The following is a 14,364-nucleotide window of genomic DNA, read 5'->3' on the forward strand; positions in this document are numbered from 1 at the left end:
TGAGGGGACCCGGGGGACCCTGGCAGCCCTGGAAACTGAGGGGACCCGGGGGACCCTGGCAGCCCTGGAAACTGAGGGGACCCGGGGGACCCTGGCAGCCCTGGAAACTGAGGGGACCCGGGGGAACCTGGCAGCCCTGGAAACTGAGGGGACCCGGGGAACCTGGCAGCCCTGGAAACTGAGGGGACCCGGGGGAACCTGGCAGCCCTGGAAACTGAGGGGACCCGGGGGAACCTGGCAGCCCTGGAAACTGAGGGGACCCGGGGGAACCTGGCAGCCCTGGAAACTGAGGGGACCCGGGGGAACCTGGCAGCCCTGGAAACTGAGGGGACCCGGGGGAACCTGGCAGCCCTGGAAACTGAGGGGACCCGGGGGAACCTGGCAGCCCTGGAAACTGAGGGGACCCGGGGGAACCTGGCAGCCCTGGAAACTGAGGGGACCCGGGGGAACCTGGCAGCCCTGGAAACTGAGGGGACCCGGGGAACCTGGCAGCCCTGGAAACTGAGGGGACCCGGGGGAACCTGGCAGCCCTGGAAACTGAGGGGACCCGGGGGAACCTGGCAGCCCTGGAAACTGAGGGGACCCGGGGGAACCTGGCAGCCCTGGAAACTGAGGGGACCCGGGGGAACCTGGCAGCCCTGGAAACTGAGGGGACCCGGGGGAACCTGGCAGCCCTGGAAACTGAGGGGACCCGGGGGAACCTGGCAGCCCTGGAAACTGAGGGGACCCGGGGGAACCTGGCAGCCCTGGAAACTGAGGGGACCCGGGGGAACCTGGCAGCCCTGGAAACTGAGGGGACCCGGGGGAACCTGGCAGCCCTGGAAACTGAGGGGACCCGGGGGAGCCTGGCAGCCCTGGAAACTGAGGGGACCCGGGGGAGCCTGGCAGCCCTGGAAACTGAGGGGACCCGGGGGAGCCTGGCAGCCCTGGAAACTGAGGGGACCCGGGGGAGCCTGGCAGCCCTGGAAACTGAGGGGACCCGGGGGAGCCTGGCAGCCCTGGAAACTGAGGGGACCCGGGGGAGCCTGGCAGCCCTGGAAACTGAGGGGACCCGGGGGAGCCTGGCAGCCCTGGAAACTGAGGGGACCCGGGGGAGCCTGGCAGCCCTGGAAACTGAGGGGACCCGGGGGAGCCTGGCAGCCCTGGAAACTGAGGGGACCCGGGGGAGCCTGGCAGCCCTGGAAACTGAGGGGACCCGGGGGAGCCTGGCAGCCCTGGAAACTGAGGGGACCCGGGGGAGCCTGGCAGCCCTGGAAACTGAGGGGACCCGGGGGAGCCTGGCAGCCCTGGAAACTGAGGGGACCCGGGGGAGCCTGGCAGCCCTGGAAACTGAGGGGACCCGGGGGAGCCTGGCAGCCCTGGAAACTGAGGGGACCCGGGGGAGCCTGGCAGCCCTGGAAACTGAGGGGACCCGGGGGAGCCTGGCAGCCCTGGAAACTGAGGGGACCCGGGGGAGCCTGGCAGCCCTGGAAACTGAGGGGACCCGGGGGAGCCTGGCAGCCCTGGAAACTGAGGGGACCCGGGGGAGCCTGGCAGCCCTGGAAACTGAGGGGACCCGGGGGAGCCTGGCAGCCCTGGAAACTGAGGGGACCCGGGGGAGCCTGGCAGCCCTGGAAACTGAGGGGACCCGGGGGAACCTGGCAGCCCTGGAAACTGAGGGGACCCGGGGGAACCTGGCAGCCCTGGAAACTGAGGGGACCCGGGGGAACCTGGCAGCCCTGGAAACTGAGGGGACCCGGGGGAACCTGGCAGCCCTGGAAACTGAGGGGACCCGGGGGAACCTGGCAGCCCTGGAAACTGAGGGGACCCGGGGGAACCTGGCAGCCCTGGAAACTGAGGGGACCCGGGGGAACCTGGCAGCCCTGGAAACTGAGGGGACCCGGGGGAGCCTGGCATCCATGGATATTGGGGGGAACCTGGCAGCCCTGGAAACAAAGGGGACCCGGAGGGGACCGGTCCAGGGAACACAGGGTAGAGAGGCAGCTCAACTGACTCAGAAGATCCAGTAGTTGGGAACGGCTTGGGGGAACCTGGCAGCCCTGGAAACTGAGGGGACCCGGGGGAGCCTGGCAGCCCTGGATAAGGGGGGGACAAAGGGGAACCTGGCGACCCTGGATACTGAGGGGACCCTGGCAGCCCTGGAAACAAAGGGGACCCGGAGGGGACCGGTCCAGGGAACACAGTGTAGGGAGGCAGCTCAACTGACTCAGAAGATCCAGCAGTCGTTGGGAACGGTTTGGGGGACCCTGGCAGCCCGGGAGACCCAGGGTAACCTGGCAGCCATGGATATTGGGGGGAACCTGGCCACCCTGGCGACCCTGGAAACTGAGGAGACCCGGGGGAACCTGGCCACCCTGGCGACCCTGGAAACTGAGGAGACCCGGGGGAACCTGGCCACCCTGGCGACCCTGGAAACTGAGGAGACCCGGGGGAACCTGGCCACCCTGGCGACCCTGGAAACTGAGGAGACCCGGGGGAACCTGGCCACCCTGGCGACCCTGGAAACTGAGGAGACCCGGGGGACCCTGGCGACCCTGGAAACTGAGGAGACCCGGGGGAACCTGGCGACCCTGGCGACCCTGGAAACTGAGGAGACCCGGGGGAACCTGGCGACCCTGGCGACCCTGGAAACTGAGGAGACCCGGGGGAACCTGGCGACCCTGGAAACTGAGGAGACCCGGGGGAACCTGGCGACCCTGGAAACTGAGGAGACCCGGGGGAACCTGGCGACCCTGGAAACTGAGGAGACCCGGGGGAACCTGGCGACCCTGGAAACTGAGGAGACCCGGGGGAACCTGGCGACCCTGGAAACTGAGGAGACCCGGGGGAACCTGGAAACTGAGGGGACTCGAAGGGGACCGGTCCAGGGAACACAGGGTAGGGAGGCAGCTCAACTGACTCAGAAGATCCAGCAATAGTCTGGAACGGTCGGGGGGACCCTGGCAGCCCTGGATACTGGGGGGACCCTGGATCCTGAGGGTAAGGAAGGGCCGGTGTATGGGCATAAGGGGTTGCCGGAGCAGCAGGTGTAGAAGGGCAGGATACTACCAACTCTTGGCCATTCAGCAGCAGGTAAACAACATGTACTTCATCCTGTAAATATAAAAGCATTAGTGGAAGACCCCCAAGGTACCATTTAAATGTGACAAATAAGTTGGCACCAAACCTCCATCTTGACGCAGGGCTCTTTGTAAGGAGCCCTGATCATCAATCCTCTACGTGATGAAGCCAAAGTAAAGCCACACAGTTGTCTGGATGACAGCAGGGGCTCCCATACGTTGGAGACTAAACACAAGTTTACATTAGTCTTTAACAAATGGTTGTCAAACTACAGCTCCTCGATGACTGGAATGTTTCATAACATCTCATGAGAAACTGCTGCAATGTACCTTTTACGAAGAGTGCCTCTGCTGCAGTTTTACCCATATTTAACACCATGCCATTCCTGAGGCAGGAGACTTTAGGGCGAGGAGGGTCAAGTGGACAAGACATTTTCATGGATTCCCCCCACAGCTTTAGATGCAGTACGTGATCGCCACCCTGTTGGAAGAGTAGGCCACTTGGCTCAAATTACACCAAATAGAGAGGTGTGTTTAGTCAGTGTCATGCTTTCATTATGAATTACCTGTTCAGTAACATGGCAACCTTGGTATGGAGCTACTAAAAGCACATCTCTGCGTGACCTTCTCACAGAGAATCCACACCGAGAAGGCAGCCGAGTCAAGGGAATGAGAGTCCCGTCACCTGAAAAAGCAGATCCTTAGATCAGTTGTTCTCAACCCTTGTCCTCAAGTACCCCCCCCTGTCCTGCACGTTTTAGATGTTTCCCTGCTCCAACACACCTGATTCAAATGAATGGGTTGTTACCTAGTTATGCAGAAGCCTGTTAATGACCATTCATTTGAATCAGGTGTTGGAGAAGGGAAACATCCGAAATGTGCAGGAAAGGGTGCCCGAGTGAGGACCAGGGTTGAGAACCACTGCCTTAAATCAAACTACCCTCATTTTTCAACCGGAAATCCACAGAAATGCATCATTGACCTTACCATTGTCAACCAGAAAATGGGGAGCCTTCCGTCCCTTCATCCGCAAGGTCATAGCATCTTCAGCACACCTCACCGTAGGTCCCATCCGTTTTAGTTTAGCATTTATCAACAGGTGCCAAGCTAAGATAACAAAAGCAAGTTACATATAGTGGAGGAACCGCTACACGCGCTAGCCAACTTGAGGGATGCTGTAGGCTATACTCACAATCCATGCTTGTAGTTTGGTTAGCCTCCCGATCATCTGAATCAAAGGCAAGAGAGCCGTTTCTAGTTATGACGCCAGGCGGAGAGCTGGGCTCATTTGCGTCACGAAGAAAGCCTCTTCTAAAGTTGGTTTCGAATTCCGTCGGATCAGTCTCTTCATTTGTTAACCTAAATGTGCTCCCATCTCTAATACTTCCATAGGAAACTGCTACAAAACAGGCCAAAGTCAGTACCAAGACGCGAAAAAGAGAATTACACCGCACCATGTTGAACAACCTCTCAACGCCGCCCTACCCAACATACCACAAATACACATTCGACACAGCTTTAAGGTGTGCGCTCAAATTGGACGACCAATCATATTGGAGGTTGGCAATACTTCATTCTAACGCACCTGAAGTTAAATTGGATCCCCATCATGAAGTGACTTTCTCAGTGGTTGTTACCACACAGGAGTACAGGGGTTTCTTCTCTTTGATCCGCCCAATTGGCAATTTGTTTGGTCAATTTAGTGCCGATGAGCACATGCCAATCCGACTTGGAAATAAAATAAATAATATACATTATTTTTATTACATCCAATTATTTAGTTATGTCTGTTTTTGAACTTACAATTTGCTTCTGAAATATTTTGGATATTATTTTACAAGATGTTATTGTGATTGCGATAAATGAGGTTGTAGCCTAGAGATGTAGAGATTGCTTTCATGCTGTCAAAAGTTCCAAGTTTAAATCAATTAGCACATTTTCACATCATCACCATTATCGTGATCAATCTATACTACTACTCAAAACACCATTGTTCAATTCAGCAAGTACAATAGATAACAAGCTTTATAATGTCTTATTTGAATGAAACAAGTGTGATGTTATTGTACATCTTCAAAGGTGCACATGTAGCCTAGCACTGTTTCATACTAGGTTTAGAGACAGATTACCTTGTGCATTTTGAATATACGGTATTATTCCTTATATTATACTTTTATGACTCATACCTCAAAATTCATGCTCCACACATCCTATCATTTCATCACAAGGAAGACCCTGTTTTTGCTAACAAGGCCTACTTACCTGGAACCCCTTGATTCACCCACAGAGTTCTAAACAGACTCCCCACAGTGTTTTGACAAATCCAACCACAGTATCGTTTACGATTTTTCGGTCTGCAGTTGTAAAGGAGTTAGGCAATCGACTAAATTATCAAACATCATGCCTATTGTGTGTTCCTTGATCATATAGCCTACTACTTTATAAATATTATCGTACAGGTCTAGTATGGGAAGTACTGATGACATCAGTCCCTTTTACCTGCGGAAGCTTTAAACACATCTATTTTCAGTTTATTCAACTGCAATCATGGCTTACACAGCAAGAAGATTTGGCCATGGCAAGCACCATTCATCAATAACAATTGATTTGAATATTGTCAAGTAATTTTAGAGTACCATCTGGACTATTAGAGACCATTGAGAAGCTGGATCTGTAGCTGGTCTGTCAGCTTTCCTATTTTTTATGTATTTTATTTGTTTTCAGTCATTCTTCTGAGAGACAGGTGGGACCCTGGACATGTTGGACCTAGTTGAGTCCTCTCCCGGGATCTCCAAGTCAGGGCAGGGTGATGGCTTCTGGTCCCCAGCTGAACCCTCAGGAGGTTCTGGTGTCTCCTCCCTAGCATTGAAATGGTCAGGAGTTGTCGTTTCAGAGGCAGTCTCTAGTGCCCATCTGTATCCCACATTTGCAGGAGTGGTAGGTGTGCTCACACTCCCACTGTCCCCCTCCATGTTATGAGTCCAAGGAGGCGGTGGATGTGTGAAGAGACTGCCCACGCCCAGCAGGTATACCCTGAGGAGGTTCTGCGTTCTCCTCCCTAGCATTGAAATGGTCAGAGGCAGTCTCTAGTGCCTGCCTGTAAAACCACATGTACAATAAAATATGCTGAATTGTTAAAGATATATTGCTGGCCTTTATTAGATAGAGACAGTTGAGATAAACAGGAAACGTAGGGAGAGAGACATGAAGAAATGACCGGTGCTGGATTCTACCGAGGATGCTGCATCAAGGTCTCAGCTCATATGAGCTACGGTGGCACCCACAATCAATTCTCTATTCTTAAAACTTACTCTATTCTTAATATTTACTACAAAGGCTATCGGTTTAAGTAGCTTGTTCATAAGAATCGATAAGGTTTGAGGAAAAGGCAAGGCTACATTTTAAAGTCTGCACTGCAATCGTTACAAGTGTTTTGTTAGATTATTCTCAAAACATGAAAACCAGATGAAGGCGCTGACAGAACTGTGGTTTCAGCGAGGCTGCTGAAGACTGTAGAAGGTGTCACGCTGGGCAGCTGTGAGGGCTCTCTCAGTGGTGGGTCTCTCAGTGATGGAGCAGTACACATGGTACGTGTCAGACTACAGGAAACCACAGATGTCTAAGATTAGACATGCGCAGAGCTGTACATACTCATTACTGATGCAGCCAACAAGGCACGTAAAGAATTGAGACACGATTAGACATTTTACTTCATCGTTGTCCGAGGTCCTTGCATTCTCTCCCGAGGAGCCTGTGTGTTGCAAATGAATATTTGTGTTTGTTTTAGTGTGTTTGTGAACATTACCTCACAGTCAGGGTTTACATACATATTCAAACTTTCAAATTTAATCTGCCAACAGTTCTCAAACTATACTAAACATGAGATACTCTGGCCTTGCATGCACAAACCAGGAAGAGCAGCATTTGAAAGTGTTTCACTTGAGTTTTTTGGTCAGAGTTCATGTAGTTAATGTGAGCTCCCTGGGGCTTTAACCCAGGGGCTTTAACCCAGGATCTTTAACCCAGAATCTTTAACCCAGGATCTTTTACCCAGGATCTTTAACCCAGGATCTTTAACCCAGGATCTTTAACCCAGGATCTTTAACCCAGGGGCTTTAACCCAGGATCTTTAACCCAGGGGCTTTAACCCAGGATATTTAACCCAGGGGCTTTAACCCAGGATCTTTAACCCAGGGGTGGTGAGTGAGCAGGAGGGAGAGGCTCACCTGAGGGCACAGCCACAGATGGGACTGCGGTGATCAGACTGTAGAGCCCAGGATTCCCAGGCTCCACCTACAGGTTGGGGAAAGATTTCATCTGTATTTGACAGTATATCTGATGTAACATGATAAAAAAAAAAGTTTTGTTTTACAACAGAATCTTATAATATTAACATTAATTACATTTGATATTACATTGTTATCTCAGGTTAACAATCTGAAATTACTCAAAAAATGTGGATTTAAATAACCAACAAAAGAACAGTGTACAGCAACCACATTAACGCTCACATGGCTTTGACTGCTCACAGGCCCCATGCGCATTTTATCTACAACAAAGAAAACATTCTGTAAATGCGACTTAAATAAAGAACCATTTCTGAGATCATTAAACCACCAGAGCTCAGAATTTGCCCCTGAAGTGGAAGTGGGCCTGTGGTGCCTGCCTGAACAGGAAGTGGAAGTGTACTTTTAGCAGCATGTGTTTGTTACTTTGTTTCTCTGGAGCATACCTTCACTGCTGTGTACAGGGGTGGCAGCACATACAGGGGAAAGAAAAAGGATGTACTATAAATATTTTGCCATGAACTAAGAAGCAAGATCTCTCAAGATACAAAGGGACTTTCCTACCTTTTGGAGTGATTTTTCCCTGTAAAATACCACCAAAAGAATGAACCCCTGAACACACAGAGTACAGTATGGAGTGTAAAAGACCTCTCTACATTACAGGTCAGGCCTTGTGAGCTGCAACTGGAGAATCTTCGTCCTCAGAGAAAGTATCCAGTCAGATGTACTCACTGCTCCTCCAGCGGACACAGACAGCTATCAGACCCCCCAGGGTCACACCAACAGTAGAAGCAGCCACACCCACCACCACCAGTAAGATCTGGGTTCCTGTATGGTGACACAATAATAAGCCATTAGCCTTAAAGTTATTGTTTAAAATGTTTGAAATTCAGCCACCTGACAAGGTTTTTCACTTGAAGCTTGTGTTTGAAAAGATAAAACAGGTAACCTGTAATCGTGACCCATCTGGAATCAAAGGGCACAGCAGAGCTCACTTGGGAACCTGGAGATGAGTCGACTCTTGTAGACCGCTGAGGTTCTGGACGTAACATTAGACCACAAGCAATTAGGAACCAAATAGAGGAAGAACATAGACAGAATGACTGTGCCTGGGTTATACGGCTCAACACTACCTCTTTTACAAGACTAATGAGTAATACTGTAACACACCCAATGAACTACAAACATCTTTGGACTTTATTCATTACTGGGCCCACTCACTTGCACTACTTGATTGTGTTTGGGTACCAGAAGGAGGATATGTTGTTCCTGCTGTTGTACCTGCTGAAAAATCCTTATGAAAGTTCTGAACTTAGACCATTATAGTACCAACTAAAAAACAAGGATTGGTTAGAAAAAGCTGTATTTTGAATGCAGACCACTGTAAATAACAGTTGCTTCATTCCATCCTTTTAAAGTGAGACTTTAGCTTACAGGTAGCAGGTGAGTCCAAAACATATTGAAATCTCCTCCTTTGGTTCTGTTTCTGGTGTTCCAGAGGATGAAGAACCTACTCACCAGCAGCAGAACTCTCAGTAGTATCAGAGGGTGCAGAGGTACCATCAGTCAAACCTGGACACCAGAGGGACAATAATCACAACTCAACAATCAGAGGTGAAAGATGAACAGAACATCTGTGTGTTTAAGAAAACGGAAACTCACGTGAAGTTTGATATTCTGAGGGAAAAGTAGAGGCAGCCATTGAGCCGAACGAGAATTTAGCATTATCATGACGGATTAATATTGTATAAGTGTATTGCCTTCAATTGATATTCAAAGTCATGCAAAAAATAGTTATTCCTACCTGAAGTTTGTGTTGGTGTCTGAGTAGTTGTTGGATCAGGAGTATCAGCTACCATCACATCTAAAACCAGATTAGATTGCCATGGTTCTATCGTGGGGTAATGTTGACACAGTGGGTAAATGGAGCAAGGTTTGTCAAATACTGATACCCTAAGTGACTCACCTGCTAAGTTGTACCCATCACTGCGTGGAGACAGAAAGTTTAGTGCTGGACCCACTCCATAGTCACAGCTCACCTCTTTACGCAACACAGGCTGGAGACGTCTGAGCAGATCATCTTTAGAAAGGAAAAACTGACAGAACCAATGCTGTTTTGAGGATTGTTTGGGGTTGATCTGTTTTGTTAGGAAGTGCGTCCTCTCCTCTCCAATGTAGAGATTACACCTGGTGTCAGTAAGGGCAGATCCAGGAAGTGAACAGGTGATGATAATGTTCTCACTAGCATGGACACTCACCACTGGACTCTGTCCTGCCAAGTAAACAGAACGGCACAATCAATGACCGATCATTAGTACCAGTCTCAGCTTTCTTCACATAAACTGTGAGGAGAAAGTGTATATTGTAAACTGTGGCATAATGATGTAATTCACATATCACCATGGCCTTAATAGATACACTTTAATGACCAAAAAGCTACGGAAGCTCTGTCCCTGTATCTCTGTTGACAAGAGAGATTATTGTTTGTGTCTCACCCCCCTACAGCACTTCTTCCTTGATGTAAGTCATTATGGTAAATTAGGTCAACACTAGTGGTAAATGTCTTACCTAGAACAATGACTGAGACAGGGTCACTGAGAAAGGATGGAGTGAAGCTTCCTGCAGTATAGTAGTAACATTTCACTGTGACCTCAGCAGCTGACCTTTGACCTGTCATTGTGAGGAGGGCAGTCCCTGTGTATGTGATCTCACAGGAGTGGAGAGGATGCTGGCTCCCTATGTCGATGTAACACTGAGACACAGGGAGATGTGGAGGAGTCTCACATCTCAGCAGAACAGAGTCTGTCTCTCTGATGACTGCTGGACTCACTGTCATTTTGGGCTGATCTATAAGGCAACAGCATAGACAAGATTACGGTACACCAGTCTGGAATGCATACTTCCAACCTTTAGCTTTGTAATAACATTGTAGTTTGACTTCAGCTGGAATCCTTTGACCTGTCATACTGAGAATCTGTGTTCCTGTGAACGTCTTATGACAAGGTGGTTGTTGAGTGTGGAAAGTCTTCCAATGAAAGTCAAAATAACATTCAGACACAGAGAGAGAAGATGGAGTCTCACAGCTCAGCAGAACAGAGTCTGTCTCTCTGATGGCTGCTGGACTTACAGTCAGTCTGGGCTTTGGAGGATCAGTGAGATCTGAAGACAGGAATAGTCTGTGTTTATCACTGGTACATTGTCGCCTGCAGTACTAACCTTTTTTACATTATGAACTCGAACTTATTCTAGATGCATAGTACACCATTATCAGTGTTAGTTGCAAAACTTTCTAAATGGGTTGAATTCCGTCCATTGCATACATTTAAAAAGGTTTCCATGGGTAAGTGAATGTTAACATTGATCTTTTTGCTGAATCAACCTTCGATTGCATCTTACAACATCCACTTACCCCTTACACCCCTACCCCATAATGTGCCTTTGTACTCTTTGAAAAAATGTATTCCTACCATACATGGATGTTAATATGAGCTAATATAAAGTGAAGCCAAATCTGTAATGTCATTGTAAAGTGGTGACCATGTGTAGGTAAAGTAGAGTAAGTTTATATTTGTAATGTAAACAACAACATTCATTTTTACTGACCTTGAGCCCTTTGACGGCTAACAGCACCTAGATAATAAGACAGGAAGTAAGATGAACAATAACCCATCCATTCAGAGCTACCATCTTCTGAAACAACACATTTAAATTAAACTATGTTTCCATACAGCATCAGACATATGCATATCTGCAAATGATAATATAAATATACACTCACAGAAGAAGAGGATGGCTGACAGCAGTGGACCTGTGTTGGAGTGCAGCAGACCCATGTTACAGAAGGACAGACATTAGCAGTGTGTGTGAACACAACTGGGGGGCTGGTGGGACTGACTGAAAAAAGACGTTGAAGCGTCAGTAACCACACAATGAGCTCTGAATGGGAGAATTGAAAAAAAGCATGCGGTGAGTTGAATCAAGATACGAAGTATTCACTCTTTGTCACACTGTCAGACCTGCACCTGTAGCACCAGCAGTCACCAGCAGAGGAGGCTGAGGAGTTCTCTAGAGTGAATTGATCATGATTAGTTTTTGCTTGCGCCTTATTTGCCTTGTTTGTTATTTCAGACCCCTGGGTTCCCTTGCTCCTCCTTTCAGCTTGATATGTTGACCTGTGCAGCTGCCTTGTTTTTCAGGTTTTGGGGCATTGTCTGTTCTTGGCTCTAGTGAAGAAGCCTCTCTGCCGATCAAATGAAATGTATTTGTCATCCTCACCAATCCCTGTTCTCTGACAACTTTGCATTTTAAATTCAATCAGTACACGCATATTGATTTGATCATTTATTGCAGTTGAAATCTGTTTAACTTCCTGCTTTGGAGAAGTTAAGATGGCACATGTATGTACATTACATACAATCAAAGTCGAGTTTACAGAGGGTGTAAGGGGTGCATTTGCTGTTGGGATGAAAAAATTAAACTATCAAATAATTTTAACAAAATAAAATAAAGATCAAATGAATTTTGAACATTTTGTGTGATGTCAGAGACGAGTTGTATGTTCTATCATGATTTGTTGTACTCTAATGATTCATTTTACATTTTAAGATCTTCTATGTATTTTGAGCATATTTTTGTAATCAAAAAACTACCCTTTGCACCCCCAGTTTGAAAACTTAGAATCACCTATAATAGAGCAGTAATTATCTAGTAAAAACCCTCTGATGGACACGAATACAGACAGCATGGGGGATGGTGGAGGGAAGCAACAAGCTGCACAATATGCAGATACATAGAAACATACTGTTGGGTGAGCACATGTTTCTAAGAATGCATGCAGCACTAGTGTCACCATAACACCTTATGAGCTTCAAATAAAACAACTGCGGTTGACTTGAGTTCATCTGAAACAGTCAGTCGATGGCATTACTGGGCTGTGCCCCATATTTCCTTATTTCTGCTGCTTTGTGCAGGATAGCTCCCATAATCACCTCTCCCATCCTTCATGATCTTTGTATTTACTTATCTAAGGACTGGCGTGTTATGTACGGGGAACTCACTGTCAAAGATGCCCCTCCCCCTCCCCCAATTGCCCCTTCCCCCAGGTTGTGACCCTGCGTGTGTGGGCTGTATGGGCAGAGGGTCTGCCCGCTGCAGAAGCTGTGCCTCTGGATACAGACTTACAGGAGCTAAGTGTCTAGGTAGGTGTGCGTGAGACAAGGTTGGTGAGAGAGAGACAGATTCCATTAAACAGTGAGTGTGTGGGTGTGTGTGTTTATTACACTCTGCATTTCTGTCAGACATAGATGAGTGCGCTGAGAGGGTGCTGGCTTGCCCAGGACTGGATGAGATCTGCACCAACACAGAGGGTTCCTTCAGCTGTGACTGTGCTGAGGGGCTCACCCGAAAAAACAATGTCTGCGTTCAAAAGCGAAGGCCCAGTAAGTGTTCACACACACACAGTTGCATTGTCATTCCAACGGAGCAGTAAGGGTCCACAAACACACCTGGCCTCATCATTCTCACCGATCTACTCCTTCACCAGGTGACCATGAGAGAAGTTTGTTTGAGGACATCCAGGAGGAGGAAGTGGAGGTTCTACAGCAGATGTTCTTTGGCGTGCTGCTCTGTGCACTGGCCACTCTGGCTGCCAAGGGTGACATGGTGTTCACCTCCATCTTCATGGGGGCCGTGGCGGCCATGGCTGGTCACTGGCTCTCGGACAGGGGAGAACGTGCAATGGGACGTTTTCTGAAAAGGCCCTAAGCTAAAAGGCCATTTTTGTATCTTTGTCAGTGAAATGAAATGCTGGGTGGCCATTTCGACACGATAATCACACTTGTATAGACAGTCTTAGGTTTTTATCTGGTGTGATTTGTATCAAGGTCGATACAGTTTATTCTGTATGGGTCCAGTTGTGTTCAATATGTTAACCAAATTTATTTTTTGTTGTTATCTTGCATGTCCTGAAATGTGTATGGTTGCATACGGCACCACAGTCTTCACACAGTTTGACATTTTTGATGAAAGGTTCTCAAACTGCACTAAATAAGTTTGACTCAGTTATTTTAAAGACGAAGTAGTGTCACATCTTGAATTACTTTAAAGATCAATAAGGTGAATTAAATATAATTAAATCTCAACATATGGTCAGTTTCATTTTGTATGTTATGGTTTGTCATTTAACATCAACACTGATGTCTTTAGGATGAAGCACTTGTGATTAAGGTTAATGTAGGACTTACTCCAACAAAAAGCTGTACGACAACCGAATGGTATACAAGTCTTCAGACAGAAATTGGACCTATTGTCGTCTAACAGTTTGTTCCAAGTAATTTAATTGGACGAGAAGAATTCCAGGATATTTGGCGATAACATCACCGTGACTGTCACTCCGCTTCATGATTACCATTATCAGGCTGACAACTCACTTGTAGAAATGTTGTAAACGCGATCGTGGGTTATTGCTGAAAATCAGCCGGCTGGGATTCGGTCTTGGAGGCTGCAGGAAGTGCCGAAAATTAGAGCGTCATGTGATGTTCTTAGTTCTGAGCGCCATTTAAAACAATACCAGTCAACCTGCTAGTACCATGGCCTTTGCATACCCAAGATGAGGACCACGGGTATAGAAATCAACCCAGTTTTATGGATGGATTGTGCCAATTTAACGACAACAGGGATACATCTCTTGACATGAAAAATCAATAGCCTACACATTTATACAGTAGCACTAAAACCCAATAATTCTCTCCAGAAAGTCACTTCAGCTTCTGCTTCCTTTGTGAGGGGCAGACAAACGCGAACACTATTGGTCAGACTTGAGTGAGGAGGCTTACCAACTGACTTGTGAATGTACATTACACAAATCCAGTTCAATCAGGAGAGACCTGGGATGAGTGAAAGATGATAATTACAGAATGATAAATGTACTAGTGTTTGGAGCTTAGACTCCGGGGAATTAGATCAACGGGCGCCTGCCCAACATCCGAAGAAGAAAACCCCACGGAGTCCAGACACTGGTG

At 48.0% G+C, this 14,364-nt stretch overlaps 3 protein-coding genes across 3 annotated transcripts; 1 reads left to right on the plus strand and 2 right to left on the minus strand.

Annotated features, from left to right (window-relative positions):
• Window positions 1-2,206: 2,206 nt before the first annotated feature.
• Window positions 2,207-4,683, minus strand: LOC146272400 (uncharacterized). Its single transcript, XM_084705490.1, has 7 exons — window positions 4,252-4,683; window positions 4,047-4,166; window positions 3,626-3,744; window positions 3,390-3,540; window positions 3,167-3,285; window positions 2,688-3,093; window positions 2,207-2,325 (listed from the first exon to the last, which is right to left on the minus strand). Exons 1-7 carry the CDS (start codon window positions 4,514-4,516, stop codon window positions 2,207-2,209), a joined length of 1,299 nt encoding a protein of 432 aa, XP_084561616.1. The 5' UTR covers window positions 4,517-4,683.
• Window positions 4,684-7,943: 3,260 nt separating this feature from the next.
• On the minus strand, window positions 7,944-11,178 carry LOC146272401 (uncharacterized). The gene is made up of 11 exons (XM_084705799.1): window positions 11,124-11,178; window positions 10,949-10,975; window positions 9,914-10,192; window positions 9,636-9,687; window positions 9,312-9,598; window positions 9,150-9,209; window positions 9,008-9,022; window positions 8,864-8,917; window positions 8,567-8,629; window positions 8,295-8,384; window positions 7,944-8,173 (listed from the first exon to the last, which is right to left on the minus strand). The coding sequence occupies exons 1-11, from the start codon at window positions 11,176-11,178 to the stop codon at window positions 8,064-8,066; spliced, it is 1,092 nt and encodes a 363-aa protein (XP_084561925.1). The 3' UTR covers window positions 7,944-8,063.
• Window positions 11,179-12,094: 916 nt separating this feature from the next.
• Window positions 12,095-13,108, plus strand: LOC146272402 (protein disulfide isomerase CRELD1-like). Its single transcript, XM_084705498.1, has 4 exons — window positions 12,095-12,152; window positions 12,448-12,543; window positions 12,643-12,783; window positions 12,888-13,108. The coding sequence occupies exons 1-4, from the start codon at window positions 12,095-12,097 to the stop codon at window positions 13,106-13,108; spliced, it is 516 nt and encodes a 171-aa protein (XP_084561624.1).
• The last annotated feature ends 1,256 nt before the right edge of the window (window positions 13,109-14,364 follow it).

This window comes from Hypomesus nipponensis, chromosome 9 (assembly GCF_054491055.1).
Source record: "Hypomesus nipponensis isolate SF chromosome 9, ASM5449105v1, whole genome shotgun sequence".
Lineage (NCBI taxonomy): Eukaryota > Metazoa > Chordata > Actinopteri > Osmeriformes > Osmeridae > Hypomesus > Hypomesus nipponensis.

Coding starts and splice junctions, on each gene's coding strand:
- LOC146272400 (XM_084705490.1), bottom strand. CDS start 4,516: ATGGTGCGGTGTAATTCTCTTTTTCGCGTCTTGGTACTGACTTTGGCC. Junction 3,094..3,166: donor AGCCCTGCGTCAAGATGGAG/GTTTGGTGCCAA, acceptor TTATATTTACAG/GATGAAGTACATGTTGTTTA. Junction 2,326..2,687: donor TCAGTTTCCAGGGTCGCCAG/GTTCCCCCGGGT, acceptor GGGTCTCCTCAG/TTTCCAGGGTCGCCAGGGTG.
- LOC146272401 (XM_084705799.1), bottom strand. CDS start 11,178: ATGGGTCTGCTGCACTCCAACACAGGTCCACTGCTGTCAGCCATCCTC. Junction 9,688..9,913: donor TGTCTCAGTCATTGTTCTAG/GTAAGACATTTA, acceptor TTCTCCTCACAG/TTTATGTGAAGAAAGCTGAG. Junction 8,385..8,566: donor AACACAATCAAGTAGTGCAA/GTGAGTGGGCCC, acceptor TGTTACGTCCAG/AACCTCAGCGGTCTACAAGA.
- LOC146272402 (XM_084705498.1), top strand. CDS start 12,095: ATGGTGGAGGGAAGCAACAAGCTGCACAATATGCAGATACATAGAAAC. Junction 12,544..12,642: donor TACAGGAGCTAAGTGTCTAG/GTAGGTGTGCGT, acceptor CATTTCTGTCAG/ACATAGATGAGTGCGCTGAG. Junction 12,784..12,887: donor CGTTCAAAAGCGAAGGCCCA/GTAAGTGTTCAC, acceptor CTCCTTCACCAG/GTGACCATGAGAGAAGTTTG.